Raw genomic sequence first — 19,034 nt, forward strand, 5'->3', positions numbered from 1 at the left:
AAATAAATCAGACAGAGGTCTGATGTGATTAACTATGAGACAAATTATATATTACCCTATCAAGAAAAATATGGTTAAAATACGAAGTGGGTTCAAATGAGAGAGGTCAATTTGATCTGAGAATATCAGGGTGAGTCTAAAGGAGGAGAGGACACATGGACTGAGTCTTATTGGCTGACAGGATTTGAAAATTTGGGAATGTGGGTGGCCATTAGAGGAAAATTTATGAGATCCTAATGCACAGAAATGTTAAGAAAATTTGTAAAATGCCGTCAGTTTTTTTTCTTCCTTTTCCTTTAGCTAAAGAACTCAGTAATATCTAATATCTAATATTATGTATTTATAACACTTTATTTTATTAAGAAATAGTATGTTATATATAATATTGCATGTATACACAATATATGTATACATATATGTGTATGTATATATACTATGTATAATAATATTATACATTATTTTTATTTTATACTATTAATTTAGTATAGTGTTTTCATAGTATTTAAAATGTTTATAGCATAGTATACAACAGATTTATATTCACTTGGCATAAGCCATGCTAAAAGCATTGGTTCTATTGCCAGGACCTGAGGAACAAGAAACAGCAGGCTTAAAACTAATTCTTAGGCTATCTTTCTGTGCTCTCCTTTCTCTCTGCATTTGGTTTCCATGGAGACTTTCTAGAGAGAACTCTATGGGTGAGCAAAAGACCAAAGCTGGTTTGCGGAGCCCTATGAAATGAGGTGTAAGTTTTGAGTTCAGTGAAAACGTTGCAAGTAAAATAGCACACCAGTCAAATAATTTTCAAAGTCCGTTAAAGGTGATTATGCCTATTATCTTCCACTCGCAATTCTGTTCCCAGCCATCATACTTGCTGGCTCTTGACTCATATCTGGATACATGTATGTAACTGATGCCACTATAATCTCTTGGGAAGCCACAATTTAAGGTGATTTCAAACATACTAAGAGGATACATAGTGGGTAAACTATTGTTCATATGCTATAAACTCAGATGTGAAAAATATGACTTCCTTCATTTTTCCATAACTAGGCTTATTTTTATTTTGAACCTCCACTTCTGCCAAATGGTAGGAAAAGATATTTTAGTTACATTCAAGTTACATTTCTATATTCAAGCTACAAAGTTGTTACATTCAAGTTACAAACCCAGTTAATTTTGAACTTTCTGCCCTCATCCTTCAGTTCTCCAGAATTGATTCTAAACTCTGGGACTTGAGGCCGGTCTTGTGGCACAGCAGTTAAGTTCACTTGCTCCACTTTGGCAGCTGGGGGTTTGATGGCCAGGATCCCGGTGCAAACCTACGCACTGCCTGTCAAGCCCAGCTGCGGCAGGTGTCCCACATATAAAGTAGAGGAAGATGGGCATGGATGTTAGCTCAGGGCCAATCTTCCTCACCAAAAACAAACAAACAAAAAGAGTTCATATCTAGTTTTATATTTGAGATAACATAAGACATAAGAAAATTTAAATGTATGTCAACATGAATATTTTTTCTCTTTTGTATATAACTCAAGTTGAAATATCAATAGTCTGCATCCAACATTTCACCTCTGGTTATATACCCAAGAGAAGTGAAAACATATGTTCACACAGAAACTTGTATATAATTTTTTAGCAGCATTATTAATAATAATCAAAAGTGGAAATAACCCATAATCTATAAACTAGTGAATGGATAAACAAAGTGGGATAGCTATAAGTGGACTTGGATCATAAAAGGGAATGAAGCACTGATAGATGCTATGATGTGAATGAATCTTAAAAACATTACACTAAATCAAAGAAGCCAGACACAAAAACACTACATGATATATAGTTTTATTTACATGAACTGTCCAGAAAAGACAAATCCATAAAGATAGAAAAGTAGATTATGGGATTCCTGGAGCTATGGGTGGACACAAGCTGTGACTACAAATGGGCATAAGAGGTCTTTCTGTAGTGATGGAAATGTTCTAAAATTGGATTGTGGATTGGTGGCAAAACTCTGAAAATTTACTAAAAAATATTGAATTGTATGCTTTAAAAGGGTGAATTTTACGGTATGTAAACTATATCTCAATAAACCTGCTATTAAAGATGCCAATAGTCTAGGTCTCTTCAAGACCTTATACCAGCCATTTTTAATAGTACTTATTAAATGAAAAATAATCAAAATAGCATTAATTCTCCATATTTACAGAGAGATTTACATTTCAAAAATTGCTTTGTACACAATATATCATCTGAAATTCAGAAGAATATAATGTGAGAGGTATTATCACCTCAGTTTTATAGATAAAGAAATTTGATGACCGCCAGACAATTTAATAACTTGTTCATTCTCATATATCAGTAATAGGATGATCAGGATTCAAAACCAGTTCTAATGATTCAAATCTTATGTTCTGGCTCTCATGCAACAATCATGAACCCTGTAATTGGTTTGGGGGAAAATACACTGTTGAGAGTTTTGTTAAAGTGTTAGGAATGAGGGGTCAGCCCTGTGGCTGAATGGTTAAAGTTCCACGCATTCCATTTCCCCGGCCTGGGTTTGCAGGTTCGAATCCTGGGCGCAGACCTACTCGTCAGCCATGCTGTAGAGGCATCCCACATACAAGATAGAGGAATATCAGCAAGGATGTTAGCTCAGGGCTAATCTTCCTCAAGCAAACAAAGAGGGAGATTGGCAACAGATGTTAGCTCAAGGAAAATATTCTACACCAAAAACAAAAAGTATTAGTCATGAAAACTTTCTAAGTAGGACTATCTCTTTGCTTTTCAGAGATAATGAGTTGGAGGTTCTCCAAGGTATCTGGTAGCTCTTCCAGAGTAGTCTTGGGCAAAAGTTTCAACATCTTGTGTACAAGGACCAATTGGTTATGTCCCATTCTAAAAGAAATGAAAACATAAATAAATAAAAAAAATAGTTTCTCCAAACTAATTAATGAGAAAATGATGTTATCTCTAAGCCATAGGGACTCAAAACAGACTTCAGGGAATCCGCTCCCTTAGTGATGCCAGCTCTGTTTAAACCTCTGATACCCACTTCTAGGGGAGGCTTTAGAGCCTACAGAAAGGATCAGAAAATCAATGAGGTCTGGTTTCGGAGTTTATTTGCACAGACCCTGACTAGCTCAAGTGTAGAAGCATGGAAACACTACAAATTGAAAGACCCCAGGACCAAGCCAGTCTGTAGAATCCTTTCTTAATTAGGTTACCCTGAAAAGCATCCATAAGTGGTACCAGAAGAACAGAAGAGAATAAGCCTGAGTTTGACTTGGACCAGAACTGTTTACATGACAGGTGTAAGCCTACAATTTTATTACGTACTTTGCTTTCTCTCTCTCTCCCTTGATTTTTTTCCCATTGCTCTCTCTCTCCTCTCTGCTCTTTCCGCTGCATCTCTTCTTTACTCTGGTTTTTTTTGTTTTGTTTTTACCTTTTGCTCTAAGTAGACTAGTTACAAATTTTTCACTATTTCTTTATGCAAAATAAAAATTTGTTTTACCTTAGCGTTAACTTGCTTAATCATGGATGTCATGTATCATTTTTCTAGTAGAGTCTGTTGAGTAGTTATTCTTCATTTTGATGGTTGTGAATCCTTTTAAGAACAGAAGAATACTATTGGTCATTTCCCCAGAAACATGTGTGTGTGTGTGCGTGTGTGTGCGTGTATCTCCCTCTCCATAAAATGTTGAAAATGATGTCAAGGGATTGGGTAAAATTGATTTAGAATCACTACAACACATCTCAGACCTAAATTCTGATCCTGAATCTGTGACATTGGGCAAATTTTTTCTCTCTTAACCTTCATCTCTTCATATAATATTTGAGGCATAAAATGAAATCATCCTTTTGATTCCTTCCAGATTTAATCGTCTAAGATTAATTCTGCATTGGGTTCAACATATAAGCCAGTTCTATGGCCCATTTTTGTGTGATGATGATAAAGACTTGTCTATAGTCAACAAGTATTGCCATATGGATGCCCATTAGAACTTTAAGACTTGGGCTTCTGGATTGTTAAATGTCCTCTGGCGTGATTTCTCTCATCGATTTTGGTATTTGCTGAAGAGAAGAAATTTAAAGTCATCATCTTAATACACTTACAGTGTTGTCACAGGAGACTTACTGACATGCCAATGTGTTATTTTCTGGTATTCACTTTAATTCTATCAAACATAAAGTAAATGCTTATCCTGATATTCTTTTCTACATCCAGTTAAGTGTTTGACTCAATGAAACTTCAGCCACATGACTGTATGAGGCTTTTTTTTTCCTCCAGCATGGAATGTGGGCTGAAAGCCTAAAAAACTCAGGAATAATCATATCCTAAAAAAGATGAGTTGTGGGGCTGGCCCCGTGGCTGAGTGGTTAAGTTCGTGCGCTCCGCTGCAGGCGGTCAAGTGTTTCACTGGTTCGAATCCTGGGCACGGACACGGCACTGCTCATCAAACCACGCTGAGGCAGCGTCCCACATGCCACAACTAGAAGGACCCACAACGAAGAATATACAACTATGTACTGGCGGTCTTTGAGGAGAAAAAGGAAAAAAATAAAATCTTAAAAAAAAAAAAAAACCAGTAGTAATCATGCAACTCATGTTTAGCCTAAGATTTCACCAGATCTCTATTTTTGTTTGGCTTCAGAAATTGCTGTCTAGCAATTTTAAACAATCTGGCAAATTGCTTAATCTTCCATGATTCAATTTACCCTTGTGTAAATTAGGAATAACAATAGTAACCACTATAGATAGATGTTATGAAGATTAAATACGTTAATATATACAAAAACTTTAGAACTGCATCTTTCTAGCTCAGAGTGAGTGCTAAATAAATATTAGTAATTATTATTTATTTATTTATTTAAAATTTCTGGTGTTAAGCATGCGTCTGAACCACAGAATCATCTGGGGAATGGTGAGGAAGGAGAGATTCAGAACTCCCCAGATTTCTCAAGGACTCCCAGCAATTTTCTCGTGTTCTATTGTGAGTACTTCTCTACTTCTTCATACACTCAAGGAGTAATCTTCCCTTTTTTCCAGTTATATGTCTGGCCCTGAAATTCTCTTTAGTTTCAGAGTCATGCATCCAAATGCCTTCTGGACATCAACAATTGGTGGGTCTGGAGGCTTCTCCAATTTGACAGATACAAAAGCAACCCTATTATTTATCTTGAAAAAACTAGATTTGCATTCTATAACTTACTTAGCTCCATATCTCATTTAATAGCACTACCACTCAGTCTTTCTATTGTTTGCCAAGACATTAATTCTACTTCCTAACTGTGTGTGGATTTATCATATGTTCCTCCCTTGACTGGATGATTGCTTTAGATTTTTGGCTTTTCTCTCTAACTCTAAACTATTCACCCTGTAAAACCCTATATGTTGTTACCAAAGTAATTTATCTTAAATATAAAGCTTATAGTTTTGCCACACTGGCTAAAATCCAAATATTTTATTCCTTCATATAGTGCCTTTTATAGTACAGACCCTGAATACTTTTTTCCTTTGTGAAAACTTTCCTCAAAACCCCAACAGGAAGTGTTAATCATTTCATAATTATATCATGCATATACCTTTAATGCTATAACTATTACACTGTATCATGTTTAATTATTTCTATTCATTTCCCTTTAGTCTACATGATTCTTTTTTTTTCATTTTTAGGAATATCTTTTTCTCCCAAATTTTATTTTATTGTGGTAATAACACTTATCAGGAGATCTACCCCTTTAACAGATTTTTAACATACAATACAGTATTGTTGTTTCTAGGTACAAAGTTCTAGGGCACATCCCTAGAACTTATTCCTCTTGCTGAATTGAAACTCTATGCTTCTTGATTAGCTACTCCCTACTTCCCTCTTGCCACAGCCCTGGGCAACCACCATTCCTCTCTTTGATTCTATAAATTTGACTATTTTAGAAACTTTCTCTAAGTGGAATCATGTACTATTTGTCCTTCTGTGAATGGCTTATTTCACATAGCACAATGTTTTCAAGTTTTCTCAGTGTTGTTGCATATTGCAGAATTTCCTTGTTTTTCAAGGCTGAACAATATTCCATTGTACCTATATACAAATTTTCATTATCCATTCATCTGTTGATGGACTTTGGATTGTTATTTATCTTGGATATCGTGAATAGCAGTGCAATGAACATAGGAGTGCAAGTATCTTTTCAAAATCCTTATTCTGATATTTTTGGATAAATATCCAAAAGTGAGATTGTTGAATCATATCGTAGTTCTATTTTTAACTTTTGAGGAAACTTTATACTGTTTTCCATAGCAGGCACACCATTTTGCATTCCCACCAACAGTATACAAGGGTTCTAATTTCTCCACATCCCTGCCAATGCTCGTCTTTCTATTTAATTTTTTATAACAGCTATCTTGACAGGTATGAGGTGATATCTCATTGTGGTTTTGGTTTGCATTTCCCTGAAGATTAGTGGCATTGAATATTTTTTCATCTACCTGGTGGCCATTTGTATATCTTCATTGGAGAAATGTCCATTCAAATCCTTATCTCATTTTTAAGTCAGATTGTTAGGGTTTTTTTATATTGAATTGTTGGAATTCCTTATACATTTTGAAGATCAACCCCTTATCACATATATTTGCAAATATTTTCTCCCATTCTGTAGGTTGCCCTTTTTATTCTGTTAATAGTTTCCTTTGCTGTGCAGAAGCTTTCTAGTTTGGTGGAGTCCCATTTGTCTGTTTTTGCTTTTGTTGTCTATGCTTTTGGTGTCAAATCCATGATATCTTTGCCAAAATCAATGTCATGAAGTTTTCCCATATGTTTTCTGCTATAAATTTTACAGTTTCAAGTCTTGCATTTAAGTCTTCAATCCATTTTGAGTTGATTTTTGTGTATGGTTCAAGACAGGGTCAAGTTTCAATGTTTTCCAAGTGGATATCCACTTTCTCCAACACCATATATTGAAGATATTATCTTTTCCCCATTGTGTATTCTTGGCACCTTTGTGAAAGATCAGTTGAACGTGTATGCATGAATTTATTTCTAGGTTCTCTATTCTATTCCACTAATCTATATGTCATTTTTATGCCAGTTATCATACTGTTTGGATTACTGTAGCTTTGCATTATATTTTGAAATCAGTAAGTATGATGCTTCTAGACTTATTTTTCTTTCTCAAGTTTTATTTGGCTATTCATAGTCTTCTGTGGTGTCAAATGAATTTTAAAATTGCTATTTTACTTCTCTAATGTCATGGGAATTTTGATAGAGGTTGCATTGAATCTTTGAGGTGTTTGAACATTTTAGCAATATTAAGTCTTTCGATGCATGAACATAGGATGCCTTTCCATGTGTTCGAGTCTTCTTTAATTTATTTCATAAATATTTGGTAGTTTTCATTATCTAACTCTCCCCTTCATAGTTAATTTTTTTCCTAAATATTTTATTGGTGCTGCTATAAATGAGATTGTTTTCCTAATTTCCTTTTAAGATAGTTCATTGTTAGTATGTAAGAATGCAACTGATTTTTGCATATTGATTTTGTGGGCTGCAACTTTACTGAATTAATTTATTTATTCTAATAGGTTTTTTTGTGTTTGTGGAGTCGTTAAGGTTTTCTATATATAAGATCACGTCATCTAAAAGCAGGACAATTTTACTTTTTTTTTTCCAATTTGGATGCCTTTCTTTGTGTGTGTGTGTTTCGTTTTTGTTTTGTTTTTTCCCTAATTACTCTGTCTAGAAGTGATAAGAGTGCGCATCCTTGCATTGTTCCTGATCTTAAAGGAAAAGCTTTCAGTTTTTCACAATTGAGTATGAGGTTAGTTGTGAGCTCTTCGTATATAGGCTTTATTATTTTGAGGTAATTTTTCTTGTATTCTTAGTTTGTTGAGAGTTGTTATCATGAAAGTTTGTTCAATTTTGTCAAACACATTTTCCACATTGATTGACATGATTATGTAATTTTTGCCCTTTATTCTGTTCATGTGGCATATCATGTTAATTGATTTTCATATGTTGTAACATTCCTATATATCAGGGATAAATTCTACTTAGTCATGCTGTACGACCTTTTAAGGTACTGGTGGATTTGATTTGCTAATATTTTGTTGAAGATTTTTGCATCTATATTCATTAAGGATATTGATCTGTAGTTGTCTTTTATGTCTTTGTCTGGATCTAGTATTGAGGTAATGTTGGCTTCATTAATGAGTTTGGAAATGTTCCCTCCTCTTCAATTTTTTGAAAGTGTTTGAGAAGAATAGGCATTCATTTTTCTTTAAATAGTTGGCAGAATTCAGCTGTGACATTGTCTGATCCTAGGCTGTTCTTTGTTGGCAGATTTTTTTACCCAGCTTTATTGAGATATAACAGATATATAACGTTGTGTAAGTTAAAGGAATACAACAGGGTAATTTGATATATGTCTATATTGCAAAATGATTACCACAGTAAGATTAGTTAATACATCTATCACCTCATATAGTCAGCATTTTTGTGTGTATGGTGAGAAAATTTAAGATATGCTCTTTTGTCGACTTTCAAGTCTACAATACAGTATTGTTAACTATAAACACCACACTGTATATTAGATCCCCAGAACTTATTCATCTTATAACTGGAAGTTGCCCTTGACCAACATCTCCCCATCCTCCACCACCCCCAATCTCTGGCAACTACTAATCTACTTTTTATTTCTATGAGGTTGGCTCTTTTTGATTCCACATATAAATGAGATCATACAGTATTTGTCTTTCCCTGTCTGGCTTATTTTACATAGCATAATGCTCTCAAGCTTCATTCTTGTTACAAATCAGAATTTCCTTCTTTCTCTTTCATGACTGAATAATATTCCAACGTGTATGTGTGAGATATATATATATATATATATATATATATATATATATATCACATTTTTCTTTATCCATTCATCCATTGATGGGCACTTAGGTTGTTTCTATTCTATGTCTTGGCTATTGTCAATGATGCTGCAATAAACATGGAGGTGTATATATCTCATCAAGATAATGATTTCATTTTTTTCAGATATAATATACTCAGAATTAGAATTGCTAAATCATATGATAATTTTATTTTTAATTTTTTGAGGAGTCTCCATACTGTTTTCCATAGTGGCTGTACAAAGTTACATTCCCATCAACAGTGCACAGGGGTTCTCTTTTCTCAGTATCTTTGCAAGCTTTGGTTATCTCTTGTCTTTTGATCATCATAGACATTCTAACATGTTTCAGGTGATATCTCATTGTGGTTTTGATTTGCATTTCTGTAATGCGTTAGTGATGTTGAGCACCTTTTCATGTACCTGGTGGCTATTTGCATGTCTTCTTTGGGAAAATGTCTATTCAGATCCTTTAACCATTTTTTAAGACAGATTACTATTATTGTTATTTTGCTATTGAGCTGTAGGGAGATTTTTGATTACTGATACAATCTCCATACTAGTTATTGTTCTATTCATGCTTTCTATTTCTTCATGCTTAAGTCTTAGCAGTGTACATTTCTAGGAATTTATCCATTTATGCCAGGTTATCCAGTTTGTTAGTGTATAGTTATTCATAGTAGTCTCATATGATTTTTTGTTTCTTCTGTCTCATCAATTGTAATGTCTCCTCTTTAATTTATGATTTTATCTTTCTTTTTTTCTTAGTTTTCCAGTTAAAAATTTGTCAAATATGTTGATCCTCTCAAAAGCTAACTCTTAGTTTTGTTTATTTTTCTTTTGTTTTTCTAGTCTCTATTTCATCTCTAATCTTTGTAATTCCCTTCCTTCTGCTAACTTTTGGCTTGTTTGTTCTTCTTTTTCTAGTTCTTTGATGTGTAAAGTTAAGTTGTTTATTTGAGATCTCTTCTTTTTTAAATAGTTATATAATCACAGTATTTCCCTCCTAGTACTGCTTTTACTACATCTCACAAATTTTTGTATTTTGTGTTTTCCTTTTCTTTTGTCTCAAGATATTTTCTAATTTCCTTATTGATTTCTTCTTTCACCCAATAGTTGTTCAAGAGTTTGTTGTTTAATTTCCACATATTTGTGAATTTTCCAGTTTTCCTTCTGCTGTTGATTTCTAGTTTCATTCAATTGTAGTCACAAAAGATACTTGCTATGATTTCAATCTTCTTAATATTTTTAAACTTGTTTTGTAACCCAATATATCATCAATCCTGGAGGAAGATCTTTATGTCTTGAAAGAATGTGTGTATCTGTTAGATCCATTCGGTCTATAGTGTTGTTCAAGTCATCTGTTTTGGTGTTGATCTTCTCTTAATATTCTACTCATTCTTGAAAGTGAGATATTGAAATCTTCTACTATTATTGTATCATTGTCTATTTCTCCCTTCAGTTCTGCCAATATTCACTTATATATTTAGGGCCTCTGATATTAAGTGGCTGTAGATTGATAACTATTATGTTTTCCCGGTGGATTGATACTTTTATCATTATATAATGTCTTTTCTGTCTCTTGTGACCATTTTTGAACCTGTCTAATTCTTCTGATGTAAGAATAGCTACTTCTGTTCTCTTTTGTTTACCATTTTCATAGAATAATTGTTTACATCCCTTCACTTTCATTCTATGCATGTCCTTAAATCTAAAGTGAGTTTCTTGTAAATACATATAGTTGAGTCATGTCTTTTTATCATTCAACCACTCTTTATCTTTTGATTGGGGAGTTTTATCCACTTAATGTTTAACGTAATTATTGATAAAAAAGAGTTTACTACTGCCATTTTGTTAATTGCTTTCTTTCTTTATTTTTTTTATCTTTTTTTCTGTGATCTTATTTATTTATTTATTTATTGCAGTAACATTGGATTATAACACTATATAGCTTTCAGATGTACATCGTCATATATTTCAAATTCTGTGTAGATTACATAATGTTCCCCACCCAAAAACTAATTACAGTCCATCACCTCACATATGAGCCTAATCACCCCTTTTTCCCTCCCCACTTACCCTATGGTAACCACCAATCCAATCTCCATTGCTATGTGTTTGCTTGTAGTTGTTTTCATCTTCTACTTGTGAGTGAGATCATACAGTATATCACTTTCTCCTTCTGACTTATTTCACTCAGCATAATGCCCTCAAGGTCCAACCACGTTGTCACAAATGGCCGGATTTCACCTTTTCTTATGGCTCAGTAGTATTCCATTGTATATGTACACCACATTTTCTTCATCCATTCGTCCCTTGATGGGCATCCAGGTTGCTTCCAAGTCTTGGAACTTCAAGCCCCAGGACATCAAAGCAGAGTGGGCTACCTTAACCAGTACACCACTGGACCAGACGCAGGCATGATTAATTTTGTGTTTCAGTATCTCATATGGTTTATCGCCATTGAATATGATCACCATGTTTGTTGAATAAAGAGAATAATCTAACATTGTAGGAATGAGAGTTTTTTCAATTAATTTCTAAACTTTTCTTAATTTTATTGTGAGTCATAATTTCTCCACTCTGATTTGACAGTCTTCCCTCTTTTTTCTCTTGGCTCAATAGAATCAATAAAATGTATTCTTCTGACCCAAATTTTGATTAAAAATAGAGCAAAATATATTATTCAAAAAGGCATCATCTAAATGATCTCTTATGATCTATTTTATTGTAAAAATATTGGAATCTTCTTATTCCCTGATGCAATGAAGAGACAACAGTCGCAAAGGTGTGGGTATGGTGGATTTCTCAAACCTAATCATTTGTTTGTCTCATTCATTACACATATTAACTCTAATTTTGTACTCAATGGCTATTTTCTCTTTATATGTAAAAAAAAAATACTTTTTAGGATGTTAAGTTCACATGATAGATTCGTGAGCAGAAAATATTCTGTTCCAGGTAAGTCATGGAATTTGTTGTTTCTTAATCCTTTTGGGAGCATAAAAAAAAAACCTCTCCAGAATCTTATGAAATATTGTGTCTTTTCCATGACACTTTATCCACAGTAGCTGAAAAGTTTTTTGTATATACATTTGTGCAATGTTAAATTGGACCCTCCAAATTTAGTTAAATTGAAAGAATCATTAAAGATAATCTAGATCTCTTTCCTATTCAGATCAGGAAAAGGATGTGCAAGATCTCCAACTCTTTTAGTAAAGGGAAATCTGTTACCATTTTAGCCAGATTTTTTACCAATTTCTTTGAAATAAAAATAGATAGATAGATAGATAGATAGATAGATAGATAGATGCGTCTATGTGGGCAAGAGCTTAAAGGGAGACAGTAGTAGACCTCATGATTAAAGGAAGGTCATGCTGGAAAGAATAGAGTTTATACTGAATGACAGAGACAAAATCCACAAAGATGCTTTGATAGGTTTTCTTGATGCATAAATACTAAAATGGTGAAAAGGGACACCTAAATATATATGTAAAGATCTGTGGTTTTACAGAAACAAAATAAAACAAACCAAAAAGAATGGTCCCAGCACTGAGAAGCAGAAACAAGTGTGACAGCCTCCTTATAGTTTTACAGTTTTTAGAACACAGCGTCCTCAAAATTTCTTTGAAGATTCATAAGATGTTTGACTGCTTTGATAGAAATAGAGTAAGAAATGGGATGATAATATTCCTCATTGTATAACTGTCTGAAGTGTTGAACAAAAATAGATGAAAAGGATAGAGTTAATACAAAAATTATCAGAGGGGAACTCCATGACACCTTGGCAAGGATGTTTATCAAGAAATTCAAATTAAAAAATGATTGTTGGAATTAAATTTTCTCCAAGGGCCTTTTAGTTCAAAGAATATATTGCTTTTTCTCTTGTCTTAATTTCCACAGTTCTTTCTTCTTCTAAATTATGGTATAATGGATTTAGAATCTTTGGGTTCCAATCCTTAGTCCACCATGAACTGTGTATCAGAACTTGAACGATTTTTTTAACTCCCCTAAGTCATTGTTTCTTCATTACTTATGAAATGGGAATATTATACCTATCTTATAGGATTCTATGAAAGCTTAACTAGAAAATCTTATGAAAACTCTATGTAAACTGTAACTGTGCCTCATCCTTTTTCTCATCTTTTCTTCTATTTCATTTTCTTTTCCTTTCTTTATCTTTCCCTTTCTTTCTCAATTCTCAATCCTTCTACTCTCTTGTTATTTGCTCTTCTCTATCTGATAATAGTAAAATAACAACTTTCCATATATCGGTCAAGTGGCCTGCATACCGTCCTCACCCCAGAGCATGTATCTCTTTCTGAGGTGTTTGCTACTCCTGCAGTCTGAGTCACAACAAACACGATCCTTTCACTAATGGAGTCTATGATTGTCTTTCTCTTTGTGAATTACTGGTAACAAGCAGTGGTATTTAGTGCCTTGGGTTGTGAACTTATGGTCATATTTCCTCCTTTCCAGGATAAAATTCAACTTCCATGGCTGTAAAGAATCACACTTTGGTTACAGAGTTCATCCTGTTGGGCATCCCACACACAGAGGGGCAGGTAACTGTGCTATTTGTTGTGTTCTTGATCTTCTACCTCTTCACTCTACTAGGAAATTTGCTTATCCTTTTAACTGTGATGTCTGATTCCTGCCTCCACACTCCTATGTATTTCTTTCTTTGTAACCTCTCTGTGCTGGACATTGGTTTCTCTTCTGTGAGCACCCCAAAGATGTTGGCCAACCTGCTTGTAAGAAACCAAGTCATTTCCCTGGGTGGTTGCATATCCCAGGTCTTTTTTTACCACTTCTTAGGCTGCTCTGAGAGCTGGCTCTACACAGTGATGGCATATGACCGGTTTGCTGCCATCTGCCACCCATTGCATTACACTATCATCATGAACCACCGGGTATGTGCCCTGCTGGCTGCTGGCACCTGGATTATTAGTTCTTTTCATGCCATAATTCTTACTACGCTGACCTTCCAACTGCCATACTGTGGGTCTAATGAGGTGGACTACTTCTTTTGTGACATCTTCCCTGTAGTCAAATTGGCCTGTGGTAACACCCTCATCATTGAGACAGTGAGCTTCACCAACATTGGCCTTGTGCCCATGATATGTTTCCTCCTCATCCTTGCTTCTTACATCCGCATTATCATTGCAATCCTAAAGATGCACTCTGCTGAAGGGAGGCGCAAGGCGGCATCTACCTGTGTTTCCCACCTTTTAGTAGTCACACTGTTCTTTGGGCCCTGTGCCCTTGTCTATACTCAGCCATCTTTGAGTGAGGTGCTGGTAACCCCGGTGCAAATCTTTGCCAATGTAGTCACCCCCATGCTGAATCCCACAATCTACACTCTGAGAAACAAAGATGTCAAGGGAGCCCTGAAGAAACTGGCTGGGAGCCAGTTTGTTTCAAAAGGAGATCACTAGTCCACTAATGGATAAAGCTGATTTTTTTCTCCCCATTTGCGTATTAAATTATTTTAAAAAAAATATATCCATGACAGTTGTAAAGGTCTTTCTCCCATAAAGATAGCTGGGAAGCAAATCTGACTAATACAAACCTGTGACATCTTTCCCATCTCATAGACCCAGATCAGTAAACATTTTCTCTAAAGGTTCATATAGTAAATATTTTAGGCTTTGAGGACCATATGGTTTCAGTAACAAATACTTTGCTATGCTAGCATGAAAACAGCCCAAGAAAATATGTACACAAATGGTCAAGATGTGTTCCAATAAAATTTGGTTTATACAAATAGGCAACAGGCAGGATATTCCCAAAGGCCATAGTTTGCTGACGTTTGTCATGCAAGCTAGATGAATTTGAAAACACTTTTTTCAAGGTTATTTGGTAATAGTTTAAGAGTGGACTTTGATGTGGCCTGGTTCCCACCAGGGCACAAGCTGAATTATTGATCAAGGATAGGTAGTGAAGAAATGGTCGTTAAGGAACATAGGGAGCACACTCTAAAAAGAACTCTGCAGGACCTCAAGTACACCTAGTGAGAACTGCTCGTAGCAGCAGGTCCATCTGGATATGATCCATGCTAATGCCTAGAAACACATTGATGGCTCTGGTCATAGTTCCTGAGATGGCTTTGGGGCCAATTTTCTTAGACATAAAAGTCAATAGTCATTACTCTTCTCATAAAACAGTCTCTGTTCACCTCAGAAGTTGCTCAGCTTCCCTCTGTCAGTATCAATTACTCCATTAGCATTCCATTCATAAAATACCAAAAAGATTTGTTAGGCACCTTGGAATATTCTTATGACAAGATTACCAAGCTCTGTCACAGATGTTTATTTTATCTCAGCTTAGCAGAGTACTAGACAGAGTGAATCTCCTGCTGCCATTAGTTTGACTGCTCAGTGGTAACGGACATAATGTGTGGTGTGTGTATGCGTGTGAGTTACTATGGCTAATTCAATGGTGGGACCAGGCCCTGTGAGGGGACTGAGAGGACAAAAGAGTAATGCTAGAAGTCAGGGAGTATTTTGCCCTCCTTATCTTCACAGAGAAACAAACTCTAACAGGCAGTAATTGTTTTCTCTTATGGACCATGCACCCTTCATGCTTTAGTCATGTTCTATCTATTCTGGGAAACTCTCTAGTCCTTATTTAACTAATTGGGCTAACTGGGCTTTAAGGTAGTGCTTGCAACTACAGTTGGCCTTAGCCTCACAAGTTAGATAGATAGATAGATAGATAGATAGATAGATAGATAGATAGATATAGGTATAGCTGTAGATATGATATCTAAATATATAGCCTTCTATTTAGCTATATTGGGCTAAATTTTCTCCTATTTCCCCATAAAAACAGACCTAATAAAATCCCATGATGCTAGATTTCCAGAACTTTCAAAGGGCTTACTACACTGGAGCTCATCTTTTGCCATTCCTAAGACTCTGAAAGAATGCAAAATACACACTTATTCCAAAGGACAGAAGCCAAGCATTTTGGAATACTCTGGGATAATCACAATGACTACTGATTTTGACCTTTTCAAGAAAGGTTGTCAGTAATCACAGCTTCTTTTGGGCTTGGGTAGAAGTTTGTATAACTGTTACCCTTAAATTAATATTATTTTTCTTTATTGACTTATTTGCATATCCCTTGCTTTCTATTTTTGTAGTCATCCAATAGAGGTTTGGAAAGGATTATATGTCTGAAATCTTGGTGTCAATTCTAGGGAAGTGAAATAAAAGAACCAAAAGAATGACCCAGGAAAAATGGTCTGGATGTGGACAAACAGTACAGAGAGTAATATAGGACAACTGGCAATTCTCAGGCTTTATCCCCTGATTTGCTCCCCAGCCCATCAAAGCTTTTTATTGCTAGAGGTTTTTTTTCTCTGCTACTTCATCTCCAGAGGGACCACCATTTCCTTAAATCTCTCCTAGAACATGCTCTCTTGAATAAATTTAATAGTGAAGAAATCTTAAAAACATCTCTCGATTCTTCCTAATACCATCCTATTGTTTTACCTTTTATATGTAAGTACTAATATTCCTTCTTAGTACAGTTGCATGTTTTCTCATTAACAATCTTTTGTTCTCATCTTCCCAGCAGGAGGTGATGCTGTTTACCTCTGGGACACATGCTGTACATAGTATTGAGTGAAGGCTGTCATCCAACAAGTTCTAGAATCTGCGGCTGAAAGATACCAATGTGTCTTATTATAATGAAACTCAGAGCATCCAAGGTTAATCACAGGAAGGAAAAACTTCAGTACTTTTACAAAATGGTCTCAAATCTGTCTCTACACATCTTGCTTTTTCCTTGTAGCTCTCGTATTTTGATTAATGCTTCCATCATCACACACATAGACAGATTGCTACTATCAGTTAACAATCTGAAACTGGTTTTTGCAACATACTTTTTTCTCTTATTTAAAAGGATGTTATTAAATGGATACCAAAGGAAACAAGGGATATAAATAGTGAGACCATATAAACATAAAAACAGATTGGCTTGTGAAGCCAGACATCATTCCTTCAGCAGTGACTGCCTTCCCCATGAAAGCAGCTTCTCGTGGGGAAAGAAAAATGAGATGTAAGATATAATGGTGTGCTAGCAAAGAGACTTGGCCTGAAAAGATAAATTTCTAGGAAATGAGATACTGGGAGTAAGACATGTGCCGTCACTCTTCTTTTCAACTGGAGAAAATGTATGCATGAAGTAGGTGGAATGAAATTCCCAAACATGAAGAGCAAATTGACTCCAACACAAAGCTACAAAAGGTGGAAGAAAGGAGAACTCATTCATTCCTTCAGTAGACATTTATTGAGCACTGCCATGTCCCAGGCACAATCTAGGTGCCAATACACCTGAAATATTGTCTTCATGTCTCAGATTGCACTTCACAGGGGACACTGACAAACCAGAATGGTGAAAAGTCAGGTATCCAAAAAAGCATAATATATGAAGAATGGTTTTTGGAAATTAGACTGTTTAGATAAAGAGAAAGTAGTGTAGGGACCTGGAAATGGCCACCCCAAGATATGTCTCTTTGGCATCAGGATTATTTGAGGCTGATTGCTTTTGATAAACTGGGACAGGGAAGGAGGCTCTGAGGAATGGAACTTGCCCTTTGTTAGGACAAGTTTACATTGTAAGGTAAATCTCTATCTGTAAAAGGTGCCTCCCTCTCTGTACCAGGAAGAAGAAAGGAGATAACCTTCTCTCTAGAAACTCTTAATACCAAAGGCAAGGACTTAAATCTGCATTTTATTGTGCTTTTCTGGTAACCTCCTGTAACTGACTTCCCTCCCCCTCCCAACGTTGGCATTTCTTTAAGGATTAAGCATCTTTCCTTAGGCTAGGAACTGATTGCTGTGCTCACCTGTGACCGCCCAGCTCCAGACACTAGACTTGCCTCCTGCTACGCCCTCTGAGATAGTAGACCCACTACCTGCTGTGTCCATGAAGCGCTGTGCCGACAGGGCACTCTTGTGACTATTGTGGGAGGGACATTTCAATCATAGGTGAAACACCCTGTTTGGGGGTATATAACCACTCTGTGTACCCCACTTCTTCGGTGCCCTTTCTTCCTTCGGGAAGAAAGCCCCCAGGCCATGGTTCCTCATAAAGCTTTGTTTAATTTTCTCTTGCTATTCTGTCTCATGTGAATTTAATTCGTTCTCCGGCCAGACGAACCCCCATTTGGGAAGAGAAAATGTCTTCCTCCCCTACAGTAGATATGACCAATGATCTCAAATTTGTAAAGGGGCATTGAATGAAAAAATGATTAGATTTATTTGGCAGGTTGCAAAGAGCAAAACAAGGAACATTTGCTAGAAAACTCAAGGAGGCAGGCTTTCACAGGACGAGATTATTAACAATGGTATGGTCTGCTTGGAAAGAATGCCATTTCTGTCCCTGGAAGTGTTGGAATAGATTCTGAGTGTGACAGAGGATAGAATGAATTATTCAGCAGCATTTTCAAAGTGGAGATTTGAAAACTCCCAGAGATTCCCAAAAATGATGCCAGTGATGAGGATTTTTAGGCTGCTTAATTTTAAAACTGCAGATGAGACGCAGGCTCTGAGGACTGGAATTTTGCTTGCTCTTTTGAGACATTTGCGTTTGTGAAGGAAGGGGGGATGACCTTGTAGGGACCTGAAATTGGCCACCCCAGGATATGTCTCTTTGGCATCAGGATTGTTTTGGGCTGATTGCTTTTGATGGGCTGGGACAGGGAAGGAGGCTCTGGGGGGGTTCCCTTGTTGGGACACATTTACATTTGTAAGGTAAATCTCTACCTGTAAAACGTGCCTCCCTCTCTGTACCAGGAAGAAGAGGAGAGATGACCTTGTCCCTAGAAACTCTTAATGGGGAAGGCAAGAACTTAAGTTGGTTGCTGTCTGGCAATCTCATGTAACTGGTTTAGGGTGGTGGTGTCTAACCTTTCTAACCTTTACTTAATCCGATTTGATTCTTGTCTAAAAGTCATGGGATCACCCAATGACCAGACCCCACCTGCACTGATACCATTTTAACTTTTTTTCATGTTCTTTCCTTTGTCTTCGTAAAGAGATGACTCACATACCTATGCCTTAAATTTAGCCCTAACCCTCAACTCAGGGCAGCAGCAGGAGCTCTGACTGCCCGTGGGTCCTGTCCCC

The 19,034-nt window shown here is 35.9% G+C and overlaps 1 protein-coding gene across 1 annotated transcript; it reads left to right on the plus strand.

Annotated features, from left to right (window-relative positions):
- The first annotated feature begins 13,391 nt into the window (after window positions 1–13,391).
- Window positions 13,392–14,333, plus strand: LOC103550137 (putative olfactory receptor 10D4). Its single transcript, XM_008518867.2, has one exon. The coding sequence runs from the start codon at window positions 13,392–13,394 to the stop codon at window positions 14,331–14,333; it is 942 nt and encodes a 313-aa protein (XP_008517089.2).
- Window positions 14,334–19,034: the final 4,701 nt, after the last annotated feature.

The sequence above is a fragment of the Equus przewalskii genome, chromosome 6 (genome assembly GCF_037783145.1).
Source record: "Equus przewalskii isolate Varuska chromosome 6, EquPr2, whole genome shotgun sequence".
Lineage (NCBI taxonomy): Eukaryota > Metazoa > Chordata > Mammalia > Perissodactyla > Equidae > Equus > Equus przewalskii.